This window comes from Falco rusticolus, chromosome 3, assembly GCF_015220075.1.
Source record: "Falco rusticolus isolate bFalRus1 chromosome 3, bFalRus1.pri, whole genome shotgun sequence".
Taxonomy (NCBI): Eukaryota; Metazoa; Chordata; class Aves; order Falconiformes; family Falconidae; genus Falco; species Falco rusticolus.
In genome coordinates, this window is record NC_051189.1 from 121239257 (window position 1) to 121253296 (window position 14040).

The 14040-nt window shown below is 46.0% G+C and overlaps 1 protein-coding gene across 1 annotated transcript in view; it reads left to right on the forward strand.

Moving 5' to 3' along the window:
* Positions 1-14040, forward strand: part of MATN1 (matrilin 1) — a 32542-nt gene extending 18502 nt beyond the window's left edge. Inside the window, exons 7-8 of the mRNA XM_037380080.1 lie at positions 403-517; positions 13986-14040. Of these exons, the coding sequence (XP_037235977.1) occupies positions 403-517; positions 13986-14040 (170 nt within the window). The remainder of the gene's footprint in view (positions 1-402; positions 518-13985) is intronic.

The window sequence follows — 14040 nt, forward strand, 5'->3', positions numbered from 1 at the left end:
TGCCTCCAGTTTGTATTTCACAAAGTGAGTACGGCCCCGTGGTGATGTTATTGGGAAGGCAGAGGCTGGTTTGAGCACTGAATTTGGTCAGATTCAGATTTTTGAGGCAAACCCGAAGCATCAGTAGTAGAGCTTCAGAGGGCTTTCAGGAAACTGGAAATCCAGGGAAGACTTTTCGTGAACAGAGTTTGGCCTATATAAAAAGAAAATGTGAGATTCTATCGTCATCTGGGGTTAAAGCCGGAAGTGAATAGTCAGATAATTAGAAGGAATGATGTTTTTATTTCCTTCTTGTTTCTGATAAAGAGAATGAGAATTGCTTTATTTCACCTGTCTCAGTGATTTTGATTTAATCCTTTTTTTGTGCCATTTAACTCATCTTCTTGATATTCTGATCCACAGAGGAAGATCCATGTGAATGTAAATCTATTATGAAGTTCCAGACAAAAGTAGAAGACCTTATAAATTCATTGAAGCGGAAATATATCCTTCAGAAACTGTCTTTGTTCAGAACTCAGTGGGTTGGGTTGTGCTTTTGGAAAGAACCAGTGTGGAAAGTCTGCTTATGAGGGAAGGAGGTTGGGTAGGCTGTCAGGAAGCTGGGAAACAAGGTACTTGGGTTATGAATAGATATAACAAGAAAAGTCCCTGCACCAGAGTGAGTAGCTACTGGTCTGACCCAGAGTAAGTGACCAAAACCAATAGAGCCAAAATAGAATGTGTCAAACCATTGCAAGACAGCTATGAGCTATAGGCACTAAGACATAGGTCAGTTTTTAGAAAGATGCTTAAATGATGCCCATGTGATGTGTGTGGAAGCTTGGGTCATGCATGGGATGATGATGCTGCCTCTGCAAGCTGCAGGTCCTGTGGAGGAGGCCCGAAGGTGAGGGCTGAGAACAGCAGTGGCTAGCACTGGGCTGGGAGCAGGCAAAACCACTGGTGCCCACATGCAGCCTCCCCAGTCATTAAAGCTCCATGGAGGGGATTCTTTTTATGATAGTAAACATCTACAATGCAAACATCCAAGCTGGCTGCCTAAGTTGCTCCACAGCACTGGAAGGAAAGAAGGTCTTCTACAGCTAACCACCTCTTATTGTATAGTTGGTGGTCTGGATAAATTTAGATGGATATGTCCAATATTAAGATGAGTAGGTCCAAATTACCCCAGCTGGCTAAAACTAATTTTTGGGAGACTAACCCTCAGGTACCTACTCACTGCGAACATCTCCAGTGAGATGAGCTGGGTCCCATCTGAACTGAGTTTGTGGGGCTGCATTCTGCCACACTGGGTCTTGCCATATTGCACAAAGACCATGAATAAGTGGATGAAAGAGAAACAAGGAAAAAAAAAAACTTCTCATGGGGAGAGGAATTACTGAAACCCTGGGGTGGCTCACACAGGGCTAGGAAGATTTTTCATTACTGAGAATAAGGAGAGAATACAATTTCAAAAGCAATGTTCTAATTGATTCACACATCTCTGTGCTTTGCTATGTCAGTTGCAGGGTATATTTTCTACTCTTTAACTTCAGTTGAGTGAAATCCACGACTTCTGTTATGCAAAAGGTCAGAGTAAATCAGTAGTTCTCACCCAGCGGGTTGCCATTCCCAGGCACATCATGAAAAGCAATTAGTGAAAAGAGCAGAAAAATTGTGACACACTACAGAACTCCAAGAAAAGCAAGAAAAGCACTCTGCTCCACTCCTCACGCCACCCATCCTCCACAAGGTCAGGGATTCTCTGCCAACCACTCAAAACATGCTCCAATCATCCTCACATTTTTTAATCTTCCTTCCATAGGAAACGTATAGGTGTACATGAGTATGTGTGCATGCATGACTGTATCCCACCTTCAGTAAAAGTTCATCAACCTGAACCGTTCTGGAAATGCCAGAGCAGGTGATGACAGCATCCCTCTGGCCCTGCTTCCAGCCAGGCAGCTCCACTCCTTCCCTGTTCTGCCAGCCTGGGGACCACTTGGGCAAGGAATCACCAACGCTCACTGTCATTTTTTCCCCTTAACTTTTGCTCACTGGAAGCTGTGGCAAAAAGGATCGAAGCCCTGGAGAACAAGATCATCTAAGAGCCCAAAACAATATTATTTCCTTGCTTCCTAATGTAACAAAACTAGAACTCCTTCATTTGTAACAGAGGGCAGCCCAGCCACAGTGCTATGGCCAGCTTGTATTTTTTTAAAGAGTCTAGTCTACCTGCATTTGTTTAAAAGGGAAGAAGTATAACAGTAGAGCAGACATTGTATAGTGGGCAGAGCACTGGGTGTGGCTGAGAGCTAGATCACGCTAATGTTTGTTGCATCGTATAGAGTGCATATATTAAAAAAAACTGAAAAGATTTGTTCTCGATTTAAAGCTTAATATATATGTGTGTTAAGAAGTACTTGATTATGAGTTCTGTGAATCCTTGCTGTGTTCTTCTGCATCTTTTGTTTCTATGCATGAGATAATTTAATTTAAAAGTCAAAGTGACTTAAAATCAACTCAGATGCTGAGTGTAAAACATCAAAGCCGCTGATCAGCTTATTATTTAAGCATTATGCATTTGTCAGTAAGTAGGTGAAATGCAATAATGAGCTCTGTGCGCTGCAGACAAGATAGGATAGGACGCTGCTGCTAGTTGGGTTTATCCATAGCTGCTGCACAATGTAGAAAGAAAAGCTCAGCTTTCCTAGCCAGCTAGTGGTCCCACAACATCTCAGTGAACTAGCACTTGAGCTAGACCTGTTGTGGGTAAGCCCTGATAATGTGCAAGGAGCCAGCAGTTGTGGCTCTGTGTAAGGCAAGGCAGTGCCGCTAACACCAACCCCAGCAGACGTACCCCTGCTCCTCATCTCTCCGGTCTCCACAATTTCAGCCAAAGCTACAAATCATCACTAGCACCTAAACCACAGGGAACTGCTGCAGGAGCTGCTGCCCATGGAAGTGGTGCCTGCATTACCACGTCGACCAGAGGCTTACTAGCTCCTTCCTCATCCCACACCTCTAAGCACCTTCAGAGCCAGTTAAGTTCCTCTCAAGACCTTTCAGACTCTTCTTCTGTTCCTGGGTTCCCAGCACTGGCAAGGCAAAAAAGCAATGTGGACTGGAAGCATCAAACGCTGCCTATCTCCTACAGCTGTAGTCTGGCTAGGCGTTGGGGGAAGCAGCCGTGTTTGTTCATAGCACCACAGCGCACCAGTGAATGTGAGCACAAGGGGTTGGGTTTAGAGAGTTTTTTTATTTTTATTTTTTATATCAAAATATTTATACTTGAGACTCAGTGAAAAGCTTTTCAGAATAACTCAGCCTGTTCAGAAATGTCACCATAGTACATGTGTTTGGGATGAACATTAAAAGTTTGCTGAAAATTCTAAAACTGAATTTAACTTACTTTTCTGTGTAAGCTTCGTGGTAGTTGCCTGACAACAATACCTCTCTATAGTCTTGCTGGCGAGTAGGAAAGCCTTCATCTCATGTCACAGCCTTTTATTTCAATGCAGGAGAATGAACAGGTCCATAGAGAAACTGAGACCCCCTTCCTCAAAACAGAAAGCTTCTTTTAAAAAACAAATAATTTATTATATTCTTGGCCTTGCAGGAATGAGTCAACACATTTCCAAGCATTAGCTCAAGGATTACAGTCAGTTCTTGATAGCAAAACTTCGTCCTCTCAGTCAAATCTTGTATACCACAGACTCCCAAGTAACCCCTACCAACTCCTGGACTTCTCGGGATAAGATTTCTGTCATCCAATTTTACACATGTATAATATAGACCTCTAAAGGCTGAGCTTCTCATGTTACATTTGTTTCTCAATAGAAATAATATTAATAAAAAAGTTAGAAAAAATCCCACAGGGTATGTTTGTCAGCATTATCTAATGTGCACATTTTAGTGCAACAAAGCAGCACCCAAGCATATTTCTCTTTACAGAATAGATTATAACAACTCCTTCAGACTTATACAATTAACTTTTAAACACCTCACCCAAGGCAACGAAGTTGCCTCTACTTCCATCCAAGGAATCTTTTTCCTGGTTATGTGGAATCACTTTCCATCTTAAAGATAATACATTTCTAATGGGAGATAATATAATAAAAATAAAGATAATCGATTTATAATGCAGCAAGCAGAAGAAGCTTCTGCATGCTCTAGTTCTCAACTTCTCTTTTTGTCAGTGGCTGAGCTTCTGACAGTGCAGGATCTCACCTTGCTGGTGAATAACATTGTGTATCAACACAGTGTTACAGCCAAGCAATACTTAAAGAGGACTTGTCAGAAAGATGGGGACGGACTCTCTAATAGGACCTGTAGCCATAGGACAAGGGCTAATGGTTTTAAACAAAAAGAGATTGGATGCAACCTAGATATAAGGAAGTTATATTTTATGATGAGGGTGGTGTAATGGTGGCACATGTTGCCCAGAGAGGCGGTAGATGCCCCATCCCTGGTGACATTCAAGGCCAGGCTGCATGGGGCTGTGAGCATCCTGATTCAGTTGAAGATGTCCCTGCTTACTGCAGGGGGCTGGACTAGATGGCCTGTAAAGGTCCCTCCCAATGTGATTCTATGATCTGGTATGCATGCAGACAGAAAGTGTTACACAAACAAGCTATAGCGGAGGACTGCTGAGGGAGCAAGTGAGTAGCAACTCAGGAGCTGGGTGTGAAAATAAGGAGGAACATATAGGGTTGTAATGGATCATCTCCTTGAGTCAGGAATAATGGATCCATAATGGCTGCCAATGGGAAGACCTGGAGGTCCAGCAGTTGATCAAACAAGCCTATGTATCATCTTTTCACTGTTGCTTAATGAGTTGCTGATTCTGTTGTCACTGTTCAAAGCCAGGGTTCAAGTAGAGCCCCCAAAAAACAGAGATAATAGAAATATTTAACAATTCTCACCACAGTCCCTACTAGCTTCACTGGGTAATAGACTGGGCTCAAAAATCCTTCCAGCACCATATGTCCAGGGATGAGTTAGAGGATTTTTTTTCCCCATGACAAAGCCACGAAAAGAGATAACAGCAACTCCTGGCCAGAGAAAATTCCAGGAAGCATCCAGACTTTGTGAAATGCAGAGGGACCCTGCCGGAAACTCACTGCTTGTCAGGCTGATCTCCACAGGTGAGGTGGGGACGAAGCCATGGGTGTCGGTTTAACCCTGGCCGGCAACCAAGCACCATGCAGCTGCTTGCTCACTCCCCCTCACCCAGAGGGATGGGAAAGAGAATCAGAAAGGAATGTAAAACTCAAGGGTTGAGATAAGAACAATTTAATAAGTAAAGCAAAAGCTGCTTACACAAGCAAAGCAAAGCAAAGAATTCATTCCCCACTTCCCATGAGCCGGCAGGTGTTCAGCCATCCCCAGGAAAGCAGGGCTCCATCACACGTAATGGGTACTCGGGAAGACAAACGCCGTAATGCCAAATGTCCCTCCCCTCCTTCTTCTTCCCCCACTTTATATACTCAGCATGACATCATATGGTGTGGAATACCTCTTTGGCTGCTTCAGGGCAGCTGACCTGGCTATGTCCCTTCCCAGTCTCTTGTGCCCCTCCAGCCCTCTGGCTGGCAGGGCTCAAGGAACCCACAAGTCCCTGACTTAGTATAAACATCACCCAGCAATAACTAAAAACATCAGTGCGGTTATCAACATTTTTCTCATATCAGAGCCAAAACACAGCACTTTACTAGCTCCTAAAAAGAAAATTAACTCCATCCGAGCTGAAACCGGGATACTGGGAGCCTCATTTCTTACTCCCAGAAAAGACATGAGGTTCTAGCTGTGTTGAAATTGTTGTCTTGTGGCGCAGGGTTTCAATGAAAACAGAACTTTTGGGCCAGGGGTTTTTTTGTTGGTTTTTTGGGGTTTTTTTGCTGTTTCTGTCATGTTTGTACAGCCTAGTACTCATCTGGTCCTCATGGAATACATGGTTTAATGTAATGTCCAGGTTCCCTCACATATTTCTGGACATTCTCTACTCTGTTTTTCTCTTTTACCATTTCTTTCTATGTCTCTTCAATCCAACATCTGATCAGAAGCAATTCACTTCCATCTGATAAGATGATGACAGCATTATTTTTTTTTCCCCAGCTATAATCAGTTTGTCAATCATGGAAATGAGCTCCTGTAGTTAATTTTCTCATATGCCTATTTATTCTTTAAATGCCTTGAAAGTAAAATTTAATAGTCTCAGGAGCTAAAAGATGGATTTGATTTTTATTTCCTGTCATGGCACCCATGGAAATGTCTACATGATGGGATAATGTCATTCTGCAGTTTAAGCCAGAAGCATTAAGCAGAAAAGTTTGCCTGGCTTTTTCTGGTGATGGGATAAATTCCTGCAAGGTGAGGGCTGATTCTTCATCCTCACAGAAAACTGCATCCATTCCCACTACCTTGCCCATTGCCACTTTAATCCAACTGCTTCCATAAAACTCAATACCGATCATTTCTTTGGGGAGCAAAACCATCCCCAGCCCTTTCTAAGGAGGCTGATCCAGGAAGGACCATGCCTAGGGGCTAGTGACTCAAATTGGGATATGAAGGGCTGATATACCAAGTATTGCTCCTTCAAACCTCTGCAAGCCACCTTGAGGGAAGGACCTAGGAGGCACGGTGTCTTCCTAAATCACCAAGTTCCTTGTTTTGGAGCAGTACTCCTGGATGCTGCGAAGAAATGCCCCTACCTGCAGACACAGTAGTTTATGTTTTGGGTTTTTTTATGGAGAGCATACCATTATATCTGTCTTTCCCTAGCTGTCCTTCCTAGAGTAAGTATATCTGTCCACCTGTCTGTCCATCCATGCATCTGTCCATCTCTGCCTTCCATCCAACAAGTCACCAGGCCTATGTAACACAGCTGAAACCCTCCACCAGAAGCATGGCATAGGAGAGGGCTGGATATGGTTTGCAGGTGTAAACAGAAAAGAATGCTTGTGCAGTGCTCTGCAATGGCAGGAGGGCCAAGATACATGATCAGGAACAGAATTCCTTCTCTAACTAATGTTTTGTTTTGTGTTACAGATAAAGCAGAACTAAACTAATTATCAATTATTTTTTCCTCCCTTCTTGCTTCTCCTGGCTTAAAACAACAAAAGAGCTCTTGCAATTCCAAAGTCAATTAGTCACTGGGCTAGAACATAGGCTTTTGACATTGTAATTAGACTTCATTAATGGATCACCAGCAGCAGCAAGATGGAAACCTACTAGATGAGCCTCTCCTTGCATTTTCTTTCAGCTAATTACATGCTTATCTTGGAAACAAAAGATGCTGTGAATAAAGAAAAAAAACCCCAATTATGTGTCCCAAATTGCGGACTGACGGGCTTATAGTGAAAGCCTCCTTGCTTGAGGTTGTAAAATGGTCCTTCTGCAGCCACAGAACTTCTTTTCCTTACCTTTGCTGCTGCCCACTACATATCACCAGTCCTTCTCTCCATGTTGCCACCAATCCCAAGTTCGTTTAGGTCTTCTGGACACGTAATTTATAAAACGCTGTCCCTTGGGTGTGCAAAAAACCCTTGTCCACTTTTTCCTTACTTCCTCTTTGGGTGCTGAGCATGCCATGGAAGGACTGAAGCTGCCACTGCTCCCAGAGGCAGGAGGAGATCTCTGCCTTCCAGCAGAGCTCTCTTGCCAACAAGACCCCTCTGGGGAAGCAATTTTCTCATGCAGGTCATTGATATTATAGCACAGGGTGATTAGTAATCAAATAAAAAACTGCTTTCAATTAAGCTGAGGGCTTCTAGCTTGGTAGCATCTTTCAATAGCAATTTGTAACACTAATGCAAATACAATTACTGCTAATTAATGGGTAGGTAGCAGACCAGATATTACGACAATTTTTCTCCAAGCAACACCAGGCAGTGAAACCTGTCTCACACTGTATGAATGTACTGTTCCCTGTGAAAAGCGCTAAGCTTCCTCTCTCTTAGTCCTCTGAGGTAATTCAGTGAACAGATAGTTTAAGGTGCTAGTAAATTTACGTTGTGCAAATTATTATTTGTCATTTTATGTTCAACTTGGGAAGAGGCTTCAACAAGCCGTAGTACACTGCCCTGTGTAATTCCTTTCATGATGAACTTGCTAAGGATCAGAGCTCTGGCAATAAATTGTAAGTAGCTTTATACTTCAGATAGTCATTTGGATTTATTTATTTTTTAATCACCAATGATAGCAGGAACTGTTTTGCAAGTTTTACAATTGTTGTGGTATTTTACTGTTCTGCGGCCTATTCCCACTGTTATGTACTGCATAGATTAGACTGGAGATAACAATAAATGCTGAACAGTTATTTGTCCTTAGGTAGTGCTGTGTTCTTTGATGGAGATTGGATTGCTATGCCTCTCCTCTGGATGGAGAAAGTGAACCCTCAGGATGCAGAGCAGGCAGCATCATAAAGCACTTAAGGCATCATAGAAGGAGGTGGAGGGATGAGCAGGAAGGGAGAGTGCCTGGATCTCCAGGGCTCTCCTAAAGCAGATGAAGGACAGGGCACAGGGGAAATTTACAGCTGAGCAATGAGGTGTGTTACTTCTACACCTCTGAGCACACTCGCATTCCTCTGATTCTCCATCCTGGACGATGGAGACCTGTCCATGTGACCAAGTGATATCTCTGGGTCACAACAGATTTCCCCCCTTGCCCCCCCCACCCCCAGCACTGCCCAGCTCTCTTCCCTAGCTGGCGTGACCTCTTCTTGATGAAAAAGTCCATGTTTTGGAGAGAAGGAGGGAGTGCTAAAAAGCCTCTCCCTGTGTTTGGAGCTGAAGTTTGCAGCACAGAACGCTGCAGATTCATACTACAGCCCGCTCTTTCTCCCCGCCTTACAAAGGGCACAGCAAGGGAAGAAGAGTTTGAAAGGGGCCACTTCTCCACATCCATCAGTCAGCTGGAAACAGGGACTCTGGCACCACAGAGTGCCCTTATGTGGGCTGGGTTGTGAACAGGCATGTCCTGTCCCAGAGCTGGTGTGTAAAGGCGTACCTGCAGATAGCAAGGAACACAAACGGGTGTTTGTGGTTGCACTCAGATCGTGTGGAGGGCTCCACAGTCTCAGGGACTCTGTTCCTAGACCTTCCAGAAAGGAATATAATTAATAAACCACCTACGTGGGGGAAATCACTGCCTGACCTTTCATGCAGTCAACCTGCAGTGTCATCGCCTGACACTTCTGGTTTTTATCAGTGTACCCACAAATTAGCCACGATGTCTCACCAGCTAATAGGAAGAGAGTAATTACTGGTGCTACTGCTAGAGCTGATATCAAGGACTGCTGTGGGAAATAAAGGATTAATTTCAACTATATATGTAGGAGATCTTGATAGCAGCAGGTGAAAGGGGAAAAGAAAATTTAAAGTAGACATCAGTGCGGGAACGGACATACAATTGTAGAAGTCGAAAGATATTTGGAACTGATGTGCAATATTCTTAGTGTGTAGGACAGTGATGGAAACTTCTCAAACCCACAGGCTGTTTCCTTGTAGTAATCACTGAACAAAGTGGGAAAACTCACAGAGAGAAGACAGGAACAGAAAGATGGGGTTTTTTTCACATCTCAGGGGCCTGTACCCAAAATCAGAATTAGGGGGAGGGTGAGATGGGACTGGCATTAAACCAGCAAAACTTAAAATGGACCATCTGAGACGACACGCTGCAGACCCCAGGAGCTGGGCTGGGGTGGGAGGGCTGGTTGCAATTTGGCTGAAACAGGATCAAACCTGTGTGTTCCCGGGTGTCAGGGTGTACCAAGGGGATGGAGATGCCTCTCCTGTCTCTGTGCTGACCACTTGGAGTGGCTAGGTTGAGCACCAGGTACTCCTGCAGGTGGGCACCAGGGGCTGTGAGGGCAGGGCTGGGTTACACCCCTCACACTTTGCAGGATCATACTGGGTCGCATTTCTTACCAAAACGTCCAGTTTCTCCATATCCCCAGCCTATTCTGGAAAGCCTTGGAATACCAAATGCTCAGGAAATAGGGAGATAGCTGGCTGGATGTGTAAGAGGGAGGGTGATAGATGTGAGAGGGAAAAGGATCTTGGCTTTAAAATGTGTATGACTTCCTGGCCTGAATGAGGCTGTCTGTTTTAGGGCATAAAGAAAAAAAAAAAAACAAAAAAACCTGTGCTTGTTCATTTCAGGTAAGTTTTCCTGAGCAGAGGACATTTGGGACAACAGGTACAGCAGCGAGGGGTAAGGATGCCCCCTCCGCAGAGCAGCTGGTGGGACCAAGGCCCCCCCACTGTGCACACAGCCGGGCAGTGGGACACAGACCTGCCCTGCGGGACACCTGGCTCCAGGTGACCAGCCACGGCCCTAGCCATGCACTGCATGAACAAGCAGCTCTGGATGAGGTAGATGCAGTGCAGGAGTCAGGTTGGCATTTCTGACAGTGTGTTGAAGCACAGGATGCATCCAGATGTGGAGACGGACAAACAGCAGCCATTGCCTGGTGCCACATGGATTGAACTGGGAGCACTGGGACTCCATCCCTTCTGTTTCCCCACGCTACACCCCGGTGTGTTCAGCAGAGGCTCATGCAACACAGTCCCCCAGCACAGAGGGGACATCCCTTGCCACCTTGTACATCCTTGGGCACCCAGAGAAGCCCAAGGCTTGTGCCAGGCTCTGCTCTTAGGGCACATCCCCTGCTCTGCACCGTGCTGGATGGAGCCTGGTAAGGAACCCATGGTGGAGACTTGGTTTTGGGGGAGCCCTGCACCATGGCAGGGTGCAAGACCCTGAGACAAAACTCCACAGTCCTTTTGCAGGCAGCATGTTTAGGGCAGTAGGATGAAGGATGCTCTTTGCAGCAGTAATGAAAGGCGGGGGGGATGGGGGCAGCATCAGCAATGCAAAAGCTGATTTCCAAGAGGGCGAGGGGGCTACCAGCCAGGCTTTACATCCCTGTTACACAGTGCCGGGACGCACACCACTTGCAATATGTCACCGTGGTCACTAGATGTCCCCATATGAATGCAAATTACAGCCTCCCCCCCCACACACACACACCCCCGTCCTCCAAAACCCGTCCTCCACCCTCCACCCCGTGCTACTACCCGGCTGTTCTCCTTGACACTGACGGTAATTAAAGATAACACCACTTAGCCTTCTGCCATTTGCACTGAAGCAGCAATGTTTGATTTGTTGGACCTTTGCATCAAAAAAAGTTTAAATAAATCAGCACCTCTGCAGCAGCAATCAGTGGCAGCCGTGGCTAGCGAGGGGCTGCGGGAGGGCTGCAGTGGGGCTGTGCTTGCTCCCTGCGCTCAGGTTGATGCACCCTATTCATACCCTGCATCCTCTGTGCATCACCAGGCCGATGGGATTCTTTCTTGTTCTTGGGGAGCACAGGAAGGAAAAGAAGCTGCTTCCTTCCCGAGATGGTGCTGTGCTGAGCTGGGACCGGCGGTAACAGCAGCTCCCATCCCACTGCCCATGCTGGGTGCCTGGACAAGCCCTGAGGTTGGTGGGGGCTGCCTGAGCTGCCAATAGCCCAGGTCGGGGAAAGTGAGGCACAGAAGTGAATTGCCCAAGGCCAGGGAGATGTACTGAAGTAAGAAAGAAGGCTGGCCAGAGGGAGAGCAAGCCTGTGCCAGGGAAGTAGGGAGCAAACTAAACAGCAAGAACTGGCCACAGGTAAAGGCTGATGTGAGATTTTTGGTCCTCAAGGGTTCAGCAGTAGGAGTCAGGGCAGGGATGCTCGAAGTGTTCAGAGCTCAGCTGGAGGCAGCCTGGAGGAGCCTGCTCTGTGTTTGCCCTGCTCTGAGACACATGCAAAGCCAGAGACCTCCAGAGGCTCCCACCCACGCAGCTCCATGTCCTAACATCTCCCCCCAGGCCCCTTCCTGGCCTCTGTATGAGACTGTCGTCTGGATCCTGACATTACCCACCTGGCTGTCACCGTTCCGCAGTGCTGCACAGGAGTTCCTGCAAGAAGATTAATGGCATCACAGCATCCTCTGCAAGCACTGTGTCCTGACCCACAGCCTGGGCCAGCTGCCTTTTGGTCCCAAACCAGAGTCTCTCCTCTCAGACTTCAGGAGGGCTCAGAAAGCTGCGATCTCCCCTCATCTCACTGTCTGCACCCCTTAATGTAGTGCATGGGGAAGACTTCTTGGGAAGAGTTTGGATGCCTTGCTGGACAGACTCTTCTCCACAGGGGCAACCTCCTTCCCTGATCTCGTGCTCTGGGGACACTGAACATTTTTGCCCATGGTGGATTGGTTCCCTGACAAGGACGGTGATGGAAGCTGGGCTGTTCCTCTGGCAGAAGCTGGCTGTGGACAGTCCCTGTGGCAGCTTTATCCCCTGCTGTCCATGCTCCTCCTTCCAGCTCCTCTGTCTTGTTTTACCTGGTTGCTTATCTCAGACTTAGTATTTTCAGGTCATTTAAGCTGCTTCATTTCCTTAAGGAGAGCCAAGTGAAGGCTGTAACTGGAGTTGATAAATCCTTAGACGCGGAACTCAACGTTTATCTGCATAGGCAGATGCTCTCTATTTCTCCAGGCTGTGCAGAGGAGGACAAGTAGATCTAATTCCCTTGGAGACCATCTCTTGTTTAAAGGTAGAGGGTGACCCCACGGCAGACATCCCCACCTGCTCTTGCAGCGTGCCCTGCTTAGGGATGCTGATCTTTAGGCTCAGCCTGGGATCAGCTGTTCCCTCCTCAGTGGCCTGATTTTGTCAGGCTAGCACACAATGTCCTGGGGGCATGTTTTTCTTCTTTCTCTCTCAAAAGAGAGATCACAGAAGTGATTGGGCTGTGTGACAAGGCTGATCCCATAATATGTCCAGGAACTGCAAGACATCATTTCTCACATCACAGGAAAATGGCCCACAGCCACCAGAAGGAAAAAAAAAAAAAAAAAAAAAAAAAAAATGCTCTAATAGCAGGACATTATCTCATGACAATGGCTTTTAACACATGCTAACCCTTCCTATGTGCTTAGAAATCTAAGAAATGAAATGAAAGATGCTACCACTAAGGAGAGCTTCTATTTAGTGTCTCTGTCCAATTGGAGAAATGGGAAGTGGAATTTGAGACAGCAGTCCTGCAGGCTTAAGGAAATAGATTGAAAAATGCATTTGGAGTGCAGAAACAGCATAAAACATGTTGCAGTTTGGTTCATTTAGGATTCCAGTCATATGGGCAGTGACACTGTGGAGGATTTAGCTTGCCAATCAACATCTTAGTTATTTCCTCTGAACAGGATATCTTTATTCCGTGGCCATCTTTGCCTCCAACATCTATGGAGATTGCAAAATCAAGCAGTTTGGGTGATTTTGTTGTTGTTGTTGTTTTGTTTCGTCCAGAGCAGCATGAGAAGTAGGAAAATATCAATAGCAAGGAGAGAGCCCCTTGGCACCACAGGATTCATGCAGACTCACTCATCCCCAGGTCATCCAGCTGTGTCTGGCTTGGACAGAGGGATTACGTGTTGGTGAGGCTGGAGCTCAGCTTGCCAAGGATCATCTGCTTGGTCTTGGCTAGAAACACCTGCCCAAGTGCCTTAGGCTGGGGTGGATGAGGAGAGGAGGGAAGCAGTTTAGAGGAGGATGAACAGACTGAAAAAGAAAATCCAGCTTTCCTGTATTGCATGCTCTTGCCTCTTGGGAGTCCCAGGTACACGGTTGATGTCTGGTAGTGTTATAAACAATAACAATTAAAACAATTTTATTTTGGGTTCAATCAATTTAGGTTGAGAAACAATAAGCAAAAACAGTGCTGGGTGCGTGGAGAACTCAATTAGTTCCAACACACACACACCTGAGTCCTAAAAGCAGCATCTTTTATCCCTGGATCTTGACCAATCTCCTCTTGCCGGATGTTCGTCCCGCGCTTTCCCCATTGGGTCGTTAGGGTACACCTTCTCCTCCTATTGGCTCTCCTTTGGCTCGCTTTTTCAAATCTCAAGGTCTTTGTCTCCTTCGGTGGGCCTTCTCTGGCACGGTTTCGCTTTCCTTATCTCCTTTGGCAGGTTTTTCCAGGCAGCGATTGCCTCAGGGGAAGGGGAAGCCATCACATTGTCTTAA